The sequence below is a fragment of the Sinohyriopsis cumingii genome, chromosome 14 (genome assembly GCF_028554795.1).
Source record: "Sinohyriopsis cumingii isolate HCF-2022 chromosome 14, ASM2855479v2, whole genome shotgun sequence".
NCBI lineage: Eukaryota > Metazoa > Mollusca > Bivalvia > Unionida > Unionidae > Sinohyriopsis > Sinohyriopsis cumingii.
In genome coordinates, this window is record NC_142974.1 from 97,848,540 (window position 1) to 97,864,932 (window position 16,393).

General features: G+C 34.9%; 1 protein-coding gene across 5 annotated transcripts in view; it reads right to left on the reverse strand.

Moving 5' to 3' along the window:
• Positions 1-16,393, reverse strand: part of LOC149784456 (pumilio homolog 1-like) — a 139,033-nt gene that overhangs the window by 106,058 nt on the left and 16,582 nt on the right. For all 5 annotated transcript variants that reach the window (XM_089932534.1, XM_089932532.1, XM_089932533.1 and 2 more), the window contains 2 exons: positions 4,321-4,383; positions 1,222-1,354 (listed from right to left, as the gene is read on the reverse strand). In XM_089932534.1, the coding sequence (XP_089788660.1) occupies positions 1,222-1,354; positions 4,321-4,383 (196 nt within the window). The remainder of the gene's footprint in view (positions 1-1,221; positions 1,355-4,320; positions 4,384-16,393) is intronic.

The following is a 16,393-nucleotide window of genomic DNA, read 5'->3' on the forward strand; positions in this document are numbered from 1 at the left end:
CATCCGACTCGTACTTTTTCAGCTTGAAATAGGATATTGCAACTTGCAAAACATAATCTCTCTATCTAAACATACAAATAAACGAACATGTACAATTAACAAATGCATTGTCCATTCAAAGAATAATTTTATTAGTTCATTTTTCTTTTAAAATCGTACTTTTAACTATCTCCTTATAATCTTTTTGAAGCAATATTATAGACCAACATATTACATACAAGCCAATACAAAAAGCCTAATATATCTTTTTAACCGAATGGCAGTCAATTTACTGCCTGTCATAAAATGTGTACTATCATTGGTTTCATTTTACTTCGTCCTAGAACAAATTTATCCAAAAATCAATTAGGCTAATGATTCATCTTGTTTCTATAAAGTTACACTTGAACTTTAGGGTCGTTCTTTTATTGCAGCAAAGTTAAAAACCAACAAAATCTGCAATGACCCCCTGACTGTGTAATCCAGTTAAACGCATTTGTCTCGGCAAGTTTACTGTTTTCTTTGTTGTGAAAGAATGTCTTGGGTTATAATGTGTTCTCCAGATATCTTGTGGCGAACGAGGGCAGATTTGTTAAAATTCTTAAACCCTGTCACGAAAGGATTATTCACTTTTGCAGTCTTCGCAATCACGCTATCAGAAGTCACACCGGTAATCCTAGTGGATGTGCTGTATTCCAGTCAATGGAATTATTTTCTCCATTTTACATTAAAGTTAAATCCACAGTTACTCTTTTGTGTTCTGCTTCTTTTACTTTCTTCGCTAATGATTTTTAGGACATAACATTTTAATCTGGAGATCACTTTCTAGTGCAACAAGATTTGAGGTTAAACATCAAGATGACATCTTGCTGAGCTCAATGGAAATCGCGTGAGAGCTCGCGAGATTAGGGGAAGCTACTCTGTCATAACATTGCCTATGCTAGTCTGGTTCCTTATTTTGTACGCTCCCTGCGTTCCACTCCGCTATACGAATAGAGGAGCCCAACACAGGGAGTAAACAAAGCGGGGAACCAGCCAATGCCTATGCTTGAAGTATATACGATGCCACCCTTTATCCAACGCATTGGATATTAAAAATAAATCCTGATCGCATTATGCGAATCCTTTGCGTAAAAAAAAACGCACGGCAACAAAATATGTGCGTCTATTTTCTTCAGCGTGCATCCCTGACGCACAAATGTGCATAAAGAGAAACACTGAATTTATCACTTTATATATTACCCCCTCCATGTTGCGGATTCCATCCATCATCCCTGGGGTTGTGCCATGACATAGAAGGAAACATTGGCTTGTTGGCATCTGGAGGACCAGGCTTTCCCTCAACTCCCATATCCCACATCTTCTTCCCATGTTGCTGAAAAGGAGAACAGAAGTATTATGTTAAAAATGTTACAACTGTAAAAGACATTTACAACATACCTCTCTTACATCCCAAAAAATTACTTATCTGAAATTGTTTATATTTTAGTAAAGTTGTAGACACAGCACTTCAAATGCATATGCAAATTAGGGATGTCATGGTTAATAGAGATTCAGTGGGTCGCTTTTCAAGGAGTTTTCAAAGACATGCACAAGTTCTTAAGTAGTATTTTTCTCATACAGAACGTTCTCATTTACTATGTTAATCTATGCATAAATTGGCACAAAGGTAAACTCCAAGAACCCATAACTAATCACTGCATCACCAAAACACGACACTATCCCATCTATCAAATACCCTTGTTAGGTGATATTTGATCCACACAACTTCATCACATTTTGTCACTTGTCTATTCATTATTCTTTGGAAATACACAAGAACAATAACTCTGGAGCAATATGTTTTAATCAGTTTTAATGGTTTATTTTTTATCCTTGAAAATAAATTCAAGACTATTGGGGATAAAGTCATCAAGTTTGTTAAGACTTTTCAACAAGACATTTTACAAATTCAATAAACCATAAACCTTTAAGGCAATGTGTCACAATCAAGGATTATTCAAAGTATTGGATACCTCAATTACGTCAGGAGCTTAAAACTATTGTCAACATGAACAGATCCTGATATGTTGGGAGTTAAAAACGATGGTAACAAATTTTAAAGATGTCACCTTTATTCCCGTCTTACACTCTAAGGTTCACTGGAATGTTGCCAACAAACAGGTCAAAATTTTAAGATTTTATTTACGTACATTTTAACTTTAGTAACAAGTGTTGTGATTTCATAACCTTTTATACAGAATTCAGGGTCCAAATGTACACAGTAGACAATACAAAAAGAACTTAATGCACAGTTTGTACATGTGCACTTTCTGAAATGTGAAATAAGGGTACAATATGTACATTTTCTCTTTTAATTACACAATCAGTGTATATGTCAGTTTTAATATTCCTCACTAAATAAACCTTATCTCTGGAAGAAATAAAAATATCTGAGCTTGTCTCAAACTGACCACACCTATGTAAGCAAAATGGACTTGCTGTCTTTTCCAACAGAAAAGATACAAGATATACATTGTACCTACAGCTGCCATGAATAGAACTACCGATTTTATCTAATGGAATATGATACACTTTAATGTGTCATTATAATAAAATTTTACTGGCTGAAGACTGAATCAGAATTTAAAAACTGTTAAACCTCATATTTGTAATGACTAAAAGAAACAATCGGGGCTTTTTTCTTATTTTCTGGCCAAGAAAAATTATTATCAATGCTCCATGTAATAATTACTATCTCGGAGTAATCTTCATTGTTTTTGCATCTCAAATAAGTGGTAAATCTCAGTAAAAAGCCAAGGTGCATTGTTCTGCTGTACTGTCTATATCAACTTTTCAAGACTTTCAATTTCATTTTAAAAAATGTAGGACTAGTTTTCAAAAGTATTTTCTTTTGATAATATTGACATGTTACTAGTAGCAAAACGAAACAGACCAAAAATTCAGTATGAAATATTTTTGCTTTTGCTGATCAAGTACTGAAACCCTCTTTTCAGTGACATGATATTCAAAACAACAAGTGTTCATAAGAAGTCTTTCAGTGAAAACTGCATGCTGAGATGACCATTCATTGAGGTGGAGTAGTAGCAACAATATTTTCAAGATGGCAGCCATACTCAAATGTCAGATCAGCACCATTTTCATTTAGGACACAAGTGGCACCACACAAAGTCATTTAGAGAAAACTGCATGCTGAGGTCAAAAATCATTCCAGAAGAAGCGACATGATTTTCAAGATGGGCAATGTGGTGTCTACATTGACTGTCTGAATCACAAGAAGTCTTCCAGTTAAATTACCATGTCAACAAGACTTTCTGTTCAGGAGAAGCCATAAAAAGTATTAAATGATGGCTGTCATGGTGACAATGGAGGTCAGAATGGCACCTATTTCATTAAGGACCAACTGACATACATCTTTCGGTCAAAGCCCATGTCGATAAGACTTTTCGTTTAGGAATAGCAAAAAGATTTTCAAGATCTGCAGCCTCATTGGATGTCTAGGAGGAACTATTAATTTTCATCCACCCACTGCCAATGATTTTCCATTCAGAAAGAATATTATTTTCAAGATGTCTGTTATAGTGGCCATGCTGGACATCAGACTGACACCAAACAACAACACTGCAGAAAGGTTTTTTGATGATATCACATATTAGACCTCGGATGTTATCGACATGTAGATTGCGAGAGTTGTGTAGCCATGTGACTATCAATGCAAATGGCATGTACTAGCATGTACTAGTCACATATCAGCACTGTAGTTTTGTCCCATTTATCAGCAGGTTAAAGACAATGATTACAATACTCACAATTTCTCACAAAATATATAATTTATCCTATCTTCTTACTGCAGGTATGATGTTTCAGTCTGATGGACCCACTGGCAAGTGACTACAATATACCGCCACTGCAAATTCCAACTTTTATATGTGCAATGGAATCTGCCCCATACAACCCAACATAAATGTCCAAATGTCAAAAATAGCGTCGAACAGGTAAAGTCACGTACCCTAACAAAAGTGTGGCAGGATGAACAGAAACACATTGATACAAGATAACCAGATTTTCCCCAGAAAGGCATGCTGTACAAATGTTTCATAGTAAATAAAGCATCATTCATGTATAAATTCTTGAATTCTCTCTGCACCTTCAATGCTTAATGATTATTATGGCAGGGTTTTGATCAGGTTTTTAAAAACACTCAGTGATATGCAGTGTTTCTCCAGGAGTGGAGACATGTCAAGACCAATTCAGGCATAAACCTAATCTCAAGCAAGTAAACAGAGCACTGCGGTATGGGCTTTTTCCCGGCAAGATTAAATAGTACTTCAAGAACATTACCTGTCGTTCCAAAGTCAAACCATGAAATCCTCTTTCAAGCTCCTCCACCGTCATGCCTCTGGCCTTAAATGAAAAAATAAAAATTCATAAACTTGACATACACAACACAATATCTACTCTGATCTGTATAAAACATGCATCAAACAACAACAAGCAAATACAGACCAGAGGCTATGCTCAACAGAAACATACCCCTGCATGCTAGCAAAAGACATGGTAGCTATTTTAAATTCTGCATTGTAACTTCATTTGACGTCCCCACGGCTGATGTGTCTTCAATAATGGAAAAGCAATAGCTTGAAGCCAACAGACTTTTTATTAAAAAGCTACAGGAATAAAGGAGATTAAAAAAACACAATAAAATTACTATTTATCATGCAGAAAAGCATTTCATCTCGTCTTTGTAAAAGGCAACTGTTTTGGTAAACATATTTTCCTTCTTCATTCTGTCCTTCCTTGCTATCTTTATCAGAGAAAATGCAACAATCGAAGAGTATTGCTGCTTTTTTGTCATGTACTGCCGTTCAATTCAAAACCCTTGAAAGCACATACATCCTTTAACGTTAATAATGCTTTTAATAGACTGGTCACTAACAAAGCACCACATGCATTTAAAGATGAATTCCAAGACATTTAATGTGCTTTCTTTACTACATTTGCTGCTCGTTAACATCTGGACAATGACAAAAAAGCACCTAATCCCTAAACAGAATCATTAACGAGTGCTCCTTGTCAAGATGGCCAATGAAACAAAGACGTTTTTTTTTTTTTTTAAACAATGCAAAAGATATTGGATATTTTCTTATCTAGTAAAATTTATCAGTACATGCCAATGTGAAGACTACAGACCAATTAGCTTCTTGGTTTATCAGATACGATGATGAATTATAAAAGATACACATTTTCTTTCTATATAAATGCTGGCCTTCTTTAAGTTCTATAATTAAACTGCAATGTGTTCCGTAGACTACATGAATTCCGCACCTTGTCAAACTATTCGTATTTACTTCACCAGTGACCTCACTGTAGCCAAAACCGAAACAAAAATCCAAGCGACTACTTGTTCATAAAAAAGAGAAGCAAAAGACAACAGATAACCATAACATTCCCCTGCAACTGGAAATGCCCCAAAATTGAATGATTTGGATAAATGCCACAAGCTGAGCATACCTACCTACATGCAAGCTCACATTAAGCAAATTTTCAAAGTGCAGATGTTCAGACCACAGACACGAGCTTAGAATGTCATCTCCAACTTCAAAATTTTAAAGTTCATAAATAACTCTTTGCCTGAAAGGGATCGTTCTGAACATTTTTGGTCAAACCAGATATAAAGGAAATACACATGTGGGTCATTCCATACCAAAATAGACTATATCCAAAAACGTTCACAGGAGACCATCTACCAATCTTCCATTTCCATGAAATTTATCCATGTGTGCATCTATGAAAATGATGGCTGCATGCAAAATTTCAGCAAAAAAATCCAATTATTAAGTTATGGCCACTTGATTGGGGGGGGGGGGAGCATAGTTTTTCATTTGTAAATTCATCAGCTTAAAATGGTTTTAAATTTTTTTTTCTGTAATACAGACATGTGGTTAATTGTATGCGTGTGTGAGGCTTTCAAGTTTTAAAAAAATCAGTAATATTGCTACAATATATGACGTGGCACATTTTTTTAATCGATGTCTAGCACTGGGGCATCATACCACAGACATGTCGCACTATATCCCACCCCATCAAATTATCCTGATACCTGGCCAACCATTCTTAACACTAACCTCTTCATGATGAGCACCAAGCTAGGAAGCTGCTGGTACCAATTTCATAATTCTCTGGTACATCTCGGCCGGGGTATGAATCCACGACCTCCCGAATCCAAGGCAGACACTAACCACTTGGGTCACCAAAGCAGTTGACATCAGGTTGAAATATACATGTACAATACTATATATTTCTGAAGTGAGGAATCTGAATCTGAAGTCCGATTTTCAATACCTTGGGTATTTCTATCTTCCTCATTAAATATGGCTTTAAGTTCAATGGATTTTAAAAAAAGTCATCCATCACAAACACCAAATATGATTTTCTTTAAAAAGTAAACTAACTGGGGATTATAATGCTTTAATCTAATCAGAATCAAGTGTATTGCTAAGCTATACCTGGGGCTCAAACTTTACACAAGTCACAAAATGCAAAACATTTGCCATTGTAAAGGCTGGTTTAAGAATGCTGACAATTTTACCTATCATAATAACATTTTGTGTGTGATCAGTATACATATTTAAGCTGCATTTGTGCCAAATTTCAAATACGTGTCCCAGTACCTTCAACTAAAATCATTTAGTTTGTGCCTCCTATTCCAAGCAAACACCAAAACTGAAAATTGGCACATGTATCGTCAAAAGGAAGCCACCATTGTAGATGCTTGCAACCTATTATTTTCTTTCATCATTTAATCACTGGCTTTTGTAGCATACAGTAAACATTTTGTAAAGTTAGAAAACTATATTGCTACCTTCTCCCAGCTCTAAATGTTGTTTCAGTTCTACACCTTCTAGGCTACTGCACAATCATTGCATTATATCCTAGGAATAATTTTTGGAGAATACTGCATTATGAACAGAAGCTAATTATGCCGTCAATGACAAATTATACTATGCTAGCATTAGGACAACTTCAGTCCATTCTTCTTGTAAAACAGGAAAATGTCTAAATGTGGAGATTCATAACTTGACTAATCTAGAAAAACAGAATTACTGTTTCCACAAAGGATAAGAAATAACTGCTATGGTGATGTGGACCACAACCGAATGTGCCGCCATCATTAAAAGAAATGGAAATAATGCTCAGATCCATTTTCTGTGCATAAATAGCACATCACAAGATAACGTAAAATCTATATACTTTGAGAGAAGAATAAAATTGTACAGAGAGTCTAACATTAGTTTCATTCAAAAGTAATTATACAGAACCCAAATCACCTTTTGTACGTGTGATCCTTGTTTTTGAATAGATGCATTATCAACAGTAACTGGTTAATGTATCTGATTTAATTGCTCATTATTGTAACATGTACGACAGTTGGCAATATCCTATAAGAAATAAAAGTTTCAAATGCATTATTTGTGTACATGATCCTGGATGTCAAACTTCCAACAGCTGCTATTCCTTTAAACAATGATTATGAAGATATTCTGCGGAAAAGTTGTTTGTAGTAGTGATAACTGCAGCTTTATCCTCCATCTTCATAAATCATGCCCAGGAAAAACTGCCTTTCTGTATTCTTTTCAGATTTCCTTCACACGATTTTGATGGTGACATGCATTTGTATAAAAGCAGCTGGTTCACACCAACAAGACCCGTCCTGCATGTCAAACAGTTTCTGTCCTGGAGCCAGTGATGCATATCATGGGTCTCTTTCTGCACCATTTTACTGCCTAAGCTCAGTCAAGCAACATAAGCAAAATGAAGTAAGATCTACCTCTGGCTGAAGCTTCTATTTTATTGGACCTTGCAGAAAACTACATCATCCAAGATGCTGCACAAAGCCAATACTGGGACACACTCTACCCATTTATAGTATATTGAAAAAGGAAAGGGTGAGCTAAAATAATGGCTTGTTATGTGGGATTACCGCAAGCATGACACTGCTACTATACATTTATTTATTTCAACCCTGATACCCAATCTCAAGACCATGTTACCATCCATCAAGCACAAAACTTCAATAACTTGGCTGATTATCGCGCTTGCACTATTTCAAGTGAATGTGTTGAAACCAGTACTATTCCTCTGTATCTACTTTATTTCCTTTTCAATTAGTTTCTGTGTGTAAAATATGTATCATTTTAAGGGTGGCTGAGGGACAGCAATTTTGTATTGCTGTTTCCATCAATACATGGCCACAATTAAAATTCCCAACAAAATGTATATATATGTTAATTAATGAAATGTGATATCCACGTAGTATAAATATAATCAATCAGTACTGCTCTTTTCAACACCATAACTTTAATGAATATAATGCATTTTGTTATGTTCTAAACTGTAATTGAAAGTTACGAATTTTTTGTTGTAAAACAGACATTGAAATATATAAATTTTTCTTTTTTGCTTAATTTTGTTCCTGATTAACACATCAGAATCAGAAAAGGTTAACAAAATCACTAATGCATAATACGAAAAATAAAATAAAAAATACTTCGTTTTAACCGATTCGGCCCCGATCCCGTCTGTAGGCTACTTCCAAGCTCTGCAGCATCAAGGTCATTTAAGATATAGCAACGTGGGTGGTATTAAAAAAAAGCAGACAGATACAGCTCTAAAATGATGTCAAATAATCTGGAAGTTCTAGTTGCACTACAAAATACAGAGAGAAAAACTTCATTTTTTGGACCCGTTTTTTTCCACCCAAAATTCACTCAAGATCAAAATGCGATTTTGTGTCCGGATTTTAGACCTTTTGGCCTCAGATCTAAGGCATACCTGTCTTATCTGCACACAGACAGGAGAATTTTTGCAAAAACTAGGATATGGTGGGCATTTGGAATAAATTGGGGTCTCAATATGAAAATGATGGGTCCATTAACCCTTTACCTCATGTAAGCTTCTTTGGATGCCTCTACTCCATTCGCACAGAAGTGCCATTTGACACCTGCTGTAAACATCAGCCATTTTGAGTTGGTTTTCGTAGCACCACCTTTGGGGAAAACCCCCCATTAGATACTACATTCATTTCTGCGAATGACAATTACATCAGATCACGTGGTTGCTATTCATGCACTGGTCGCTATCTGCTATTTAAAGTAACTGGGTCATAATCTCCACTCTCCAAAATCACAACCACAAAAGATTCAATAAAATAGGTAAAGTCTCTGATATTGATGTAGGCAGCAATTAGTTTTTATAAATTATCAAATTCAGATGACTTAGTGATGTAGACGCAGTCGAAAACCATGTAAATTTCGAGTATCGGAAATGGCAACTACGGTTGGTCACGCTGCCTTATTGACACGACAGTGAATGAGTTCTCATTCGATTTTAAAGCACATAAAAAATTCTTCCGTTAAAAATAATTACACAGCTATAACAATCAGACTTTAGTCTTAAATTTTTCCACATATAATATATGTGTACCAAAAATGTAAAAATGGTTAAAACTGCTGTTAAACGTAACATACACTACATTGCTTAACAGTTCACAGGCAGGATTTCATTCAGTACTTACGAAGTTTTCACGATTAGAATCACAACTATGAAAGATTCAATAACTTGATGTCAACTTGGATATTTAACAGGGCAGTTAAAAAATTCATTGAAAAAAAAAGTTTTAAAAAATTACAATATTCTGAAACCTATCTAGTAAGCTGACGAATTAAGAAATAATTTTGTATACTCCATCAACTCTTGTTATCTACTGGTAAATACCCAGGTACAGTGTGACCCCGCTATAACATGGTAGTTGGGAGCCATAGAAACCGACTGCATTATAGACCGAACCGTGTTATAAGCAACCAGGTCATTTTGGTAAGAAAATTATCCATGTACTCACACAAAAAATTGCGGGGAGGGGTGTAGGTAATAAATGTGGGCTTAAATACGTGCTTCATCGGCACAGTTACCATCCTAAATCAATGCACATTGAGAAATACGCCTGTAGTGAAATCAGAGAAGCCATAATATTTACTTTATTTATAGAACCACGAATTGGTACATATACGCAAATGCTGTTTTTATATATATATATATATATATATATATATATATATATATATATATATATATATATATATATATATATGTATGTCTAATGTATAGCATGAATAGTATCAACACTATGTACTCACCCATGAACCTCATCATATACATTGAATCCACAATACAAGTGATTGCATCGAAAATATGCACACACACATCTTTAAAATATTCAATAATTTTGTCACAGGTCATATTGGTCTGAATTCAATGGAAAAATAGAGCACATTCACGTAACGAATGATGAAATACATTTACTTTTAAGTACATTCCAAGTCGGTAAACATTAGTTTGCGTTTTAAGCCGCTGTTGGTACCGTTCATAAGCGTAAACATTTTCCCTAAAAAAAGAAAACTTTCACGGCACAGTTAACGTGTTCCAGTCACGTTGGAAAATGCAGAAATTCATCAGATTCCATCCCTTTCATTTAAGTTTTGTACTGACTTCCTTTGATGAAAAGTTCTTTGTTTTTACTGAAAGATTGTAGTCGGCTTTCTTTGATGAAGGGTGCATGCGCTACTGAAGTGACCGCTAAAGGACAGCTTTGGAGAACCAAACAAATGCCCACTTCTTATTGTGGCGGCAACATCAAATAATTGTACTGCATGATTGAGACCGATTTTTTTCCCATTTGCCGAGTATGTTTTCGTAACAATTGGTGCTTCAAAGGTAATCTGTTTCCTTTGAAATTTAAGCAAACTATTTTATCTGGGTACATTTTTAAACAGGAATTGGCCATCGTTCGGACCATTCTAGTTACTTTCCCTCCATGCCTTTTGAATAAGATGTGGTTTTTATTTTTTTAGATATTTTTTTTATACATTTGTGGTAGCAGCTTGATGCTGCCTTCCATGCATGCGTCTGAAAATTAACAAAGGGTCAACGGACGACAGAGACGCAGGTGTTCAGCTTTGATGACAGGGAGTATTACAGAAAATTTGTGTTCTGAAGGATTTAATTCTGAATGAAATGAGGATTTTTACTTAGCATCCACATATAAATGTTAGTCTTTGTAAATATAATTACTATCAAGCGGCCAAAAATCCGATGAAAGATAGATTACGAGATAATACCTCATCTAGTTGATCTCCGTTACCAGAAATGTCAAGAACAAAAAAGCGGATATTTCACAACATACAGTACTGATGCTAGATGTCATGATAAGCAGATTATAATATAACAATGTACCGTTTACATGGTTTGCCAATATGGACAAAGAATTTGTTTATGTAACAATTGATAAATTTCAGTGCATTTTGTATCCAGTTTGCAGCTTCCTTTGATGTGGCCTCTGAATTTCTGCACTCCAAACCAATGGCTGTTTATTAAAGTTTAAACTGCCAACAACGTTGCCAATAAAAAAATATCGCCACATGGTATGTTTTGCCACCAATAAGGAAAAACAATCCAAATTTGAGACATTGGCGAAGACCTGCGCGATCCCAGAATAAACTTCTTTTAATAAGCCACAATCGTCTTGTATTATTCATACGCGATCTCTTCCCCAAAATGATAATCAAGTTTTTAAATTTTTTTCATACTTGTCTATGAAATTTCGGGAGCCACACCATCACCGCATTATATCCGAATTTGTTTATAACAGAGCGCGCTATAGCGGGGTCACACTGTATTATCCATACCCTCTGTCCAGTCCCAACTACATCATTTATTGTTTGTTTATATCCTTTTTTCAGCCATCATCTGAAAAGTGATTATAGTAACTGAGCAGTCTTAAATCATATAATGCAATTGAAATCATAATGCATAATTCAAACTTAAGAACCATCATCAGTGTCATGTTTCATTTTTTTAATCATAGGACCAGCCTGAACTCAATACATCAAAAACAGGTCATGTGTCATGTGTCCTGTCATTATTCCAACAGATTATACCTTTTGATAACCCCATTATTAAATAAATTAATGGTAGTAATTTTCTTTAAAATAGTTTGATAAAAGTCAGAAAATGGGACATCGTTTTAAAGCTACATTCAACTATACAGATTTTCAAAAAATCTATAGGAAGTCACTTTGTGTACTCTATCTGAATCACAAAGCCATACATGCCAATGAGAGCAGTTCAAGTTTAATTATTGCTAGTACAGGTGAAACCCGTTATAATGCGATGCTCAGAGTCTTAAAAATAAGCGGGATCATGATAAAAATTATTGAAAAACTTCTTCATAGAAAATATTTATCTAAATTTTAATCAGTTTTAACTAATAACATATAACATTTAATATATAATCTGTTAGGGATATGGATCGCATAATCAGCCTTTGAGAGGGTGTGTATTTAGGATGTTAAAATGAGGTCACCTTTAAAGAAAATGGGAGCCATGCTGCCATCACGTTATAACGGGTTTTACCTGTACAAATGGCAACAAGTGCAATCACAGAAAAAATGTTGTCTATATATTAAATGCCTAAATTTTTAATTTCATTTTTTTTGTGAACCAGAAAAGTGTATCCGTATGAAGGCAAGTGCAAGATGTTAATTAGCTTTAAAAAAAGTATAATGATTATGTTAAATGAGTAGTAAATGGTATGCATGAAAAGCCATGGAAATGGGATCACAGGAAAACACCAGCAAGCAGGACTTTACAAAATTCTGATAATGCGATGAAAGGCCATTTGAATAGAAAATGTGCAAAAGATGTCATTTAAAAAGGAGACAAACCGTTGAACAAAGTAACTTCATAAAGTGAACCACTGATTCGTCTATAAAATCTGTTCGACACTGATCGTTTTCATTGTAAAATTGTTATCATAATTTTGTCTGCATGTTAACCTTATTATTATGGCAACACCAAATGTCCCTATTGTTTTAGTCTTTTGTTTTATGTGTCAATGAAATAGCTTCCTATATGCATAGGTAGGACATGGTCTTTAAAAGATGCTAAAGGGGCCCATTTAAAGTTCTTATGGCACAGTTAGAGAGCCCGACTCAGAGAATCAATATTCAGTGTAATACTTTTTGTGGACCTTGGGTGGCATTACCTGATATGGGACAGCAAAGACAATGTTATTAACACTGCAGTATTTCTATCAGCTTCTCAAAATAGTGGATTTACAGGTTTATTCCTCAGTAACTTCCTTGTTTGGCAACCTACATGCAGTATAGCATCCAACATGTAGTTAGACCAAAAAGTTTTTCTCAGCCTTTTATTTTGCAACTGGATTGGCCAACCATTCTTGTCGAGAAGAAAAGATTGCAAAACAAAAAATTCCAACAATTTGATGTGATAGAAGCTGCTGCAGCTTCAGAGGTACTGATACTAGTAACTTCTCCAAATGGTTCAGGTTAATCATTAAACCACTTATCAATACTGTAGTTTAAGCGTTTTTGTTTTAAAACTGACACATTTGGCTGACCTGACGTAATGTTCTAAAAATACTGAGACACGACTGCTGTAATTCATTTGGATTGTACACAAACTGCACAATGCCTGTCCCGGTAATTCACAATTGTCAGGTGTCACCTAATTTAACTGATAGAGGTTCAAGTAAACCCATCACCAATTCTACACAATGTTCAAACCATTTGAAGGAAAATTTCTTTACATGTCTTTTTTAATTTCCTTCACTCCTTGTTCTGGTTTTTCATTAAAATACTCATCTTTCAGCACATTTTAAATCATGAATAAATATTCAGTCATCTTTTGTTTTTTTTCTTCCTTCTCACAAACATGAATGCAAAACTGATTAGTGGAATGTTACTAAACATGCTTGGTGTTTCATTAATAATTGGTCTTTACTGGACAGGCAATAAGCTATGAAAATTAATGACAAATGATTATGTCGACTTTGTGCATTTATGGCCACCACCACCCCTAAATGTCTACTTGAATTTTTGACCATTTCAAAAATGATCATGTGGAAAAATAAATCTGATAGAATTCATGGCCCCATTTTACACCAAAACATAAAATCACCTCCTCTCTCCAACCTAGAACCATTCAGCAGAGTTCATACAACCAAGATTCCTTGAAAATTAGCCAATGCACATGCAGAAGTACTTGTGCATGAACATGTATTGAAATTGCTTCCACTGTCAAGACATAATGGTACTTGCTGCAATTGTCACACATTTCTTTCATTATGGAATTCAAAGAGGAATGCAATCAACTCCAAGGAAGCTTACTCTGGTTCATAGCTAACAGTTGGTTTATTTATTAGAAACATCATCCCATGTAAAAAAATCAAGATGTAAAGTCAATTTGCACTCAAATCTTAATTACTTACAGTAGTTTTAGCAACTGCAGTTCCAAATCTTGTAGAACTCAAAGGCTTCTTGCTGGATCTCTCAGCTTAACAATCTTTTGGGGGTTTCTTTCTTTTAATTTCAAGGCAATCAGCTCCAGATCAATAAAACCTGCTCTTCCCTCCAAGAAACTTAATATTTATTATCATATTTCTAAGACAAATGCCATTTCAAAATGCTTGCTATCCCTTTTGTCTTCAAAGTATTTTTTACTAATTGGGTGCCATCTCTAGATAAAGCAGCAAGCTCAAGTTCAATCATGCAGGCATTGTGCATGAAAAATATGAACTTACAGCATCTCAGGTAGGATCTTAAACCTAAGACTGGCTAACTCAATGAACATAATATGAAATCTGGATCTGGATCAAACACAGTCAAGCCAGTTTAGAGATTTGACTGAATAAATAATATTTTCATAATCTTAGCAATAAATCTGTTTTTCTGTGATTTAAGCGTAACAGTTCACCAAGGACCACAACCTTTTCCAAAATTCTGCACAGTGGAGGACATGACATCAATAAAAAAGGCATGGTTTACTGTACATGATAACTGCAAGCATGCTTTAACATGTTACCCTATGCACGAGTTCTCCTTAAAAAAATGTTGAATTTCTTCAAGCATCCTATCTATGTTATAGAGGAGTAATTACAATTTATGAAAGTTCTGGTAGTACCTGCATGAACATAACAAAATGAAAATTATTCCCTTAAAGCTAACTCACCATGCAATGTTTCAGCAATATAAAGATAATGACAAAGTTCATTCTCATATTGAATTACATTGTGTAGGAAACAAGATGCCTTCTTTGCACTTAACTCATTCGGCCCCAAAGGTTTTTGTCGTTTTTGCCTGAAATGTGCGTAGAAACGAGATTTGGGGTGCTATTTCTGAATACATCGTAATACAGCGGTTTTGAACAGATTATCCACGAGAATAATGCCTAGTTGTATTAGAAACATCAATTTCCATTAGTTACTTTGCTTGTGCATGAGCAGAAGGGTAAAAGTTGGGTTTTTTTTGTTTTTTTTTTGCTTAATAGACCCATCATTTTCGTATGGAGACCGCAATTTATTCCAAATGCCCACCGTATCCTAGTTTTTGCAAAGGTTCACCTGTCTGTGTGCAGTTAAGACCGGCATGCCTTAGATCTGAGGCCAAAAGGTCTAAAATCCTGACACAAAATCGCATTCCAATCTAGAGCGAATTTTGGGTGAAAAAAAAAAAACCGGGTCCAAAAAATGAGCTTTTTTTGACTATTTTGTAGTGCAACTAGAACTTCCAGATTATTTGATATCATTTTAGAGCTATATCTGTCTGCTTTTTTTTTAATACCACCCACGTTGGTCTATCTTAAATGGCCTTGATGCTGCAGGGCTTTGAAGTAGGGTACAGCCTCATCACACCTACAGACAGGATCGGGGCCAAATCGGTTAATTAGACATGTGTGCATGGGCATATAATGGTATGTCTCATTTTTTTCACATGTATCTGGGAGAATTATTAAAATTTTATATCTGTAATTTAAACTAATATATTCTGTATTATTTACAAATTCTTTTCTTTCACAAATGGTAACAAGAAGTCATCCTAGATGCATGTAGGTTCACACATACTTTTTGATGGTAGATCATCGTCAGCAAACTAATAACCTTGCACAAAACAGAAGCAATCAAGTTTCCTTTGCCAATGACCTGCTAATGTCATATGTTAATTGACATCAGCACCTCTTCTGCAGGATAGTTTTCTCTACCATAATGTTGACAACACTATGGTTACATGAACAATGAAATTTTTTCTTTATTGCTTGAGCAATGAATCATGCTGTGTACAATGTGTGTGGCATTACTGATATACTGGTGGTACATACCATGGTACTTTTTCAGTATACTGCTATGTCGGTAGTTTTTGACAGGAATGTAAGGACATTCTAAGAATCTTTACAGCACATTTTCATTATTCACTTCAAAAATATTTGTATTAATTATTACAAAACGGTTACAAATTAAAGGTGAATATAACAAATAAAATTATATTATGATCTTTAATCAGGT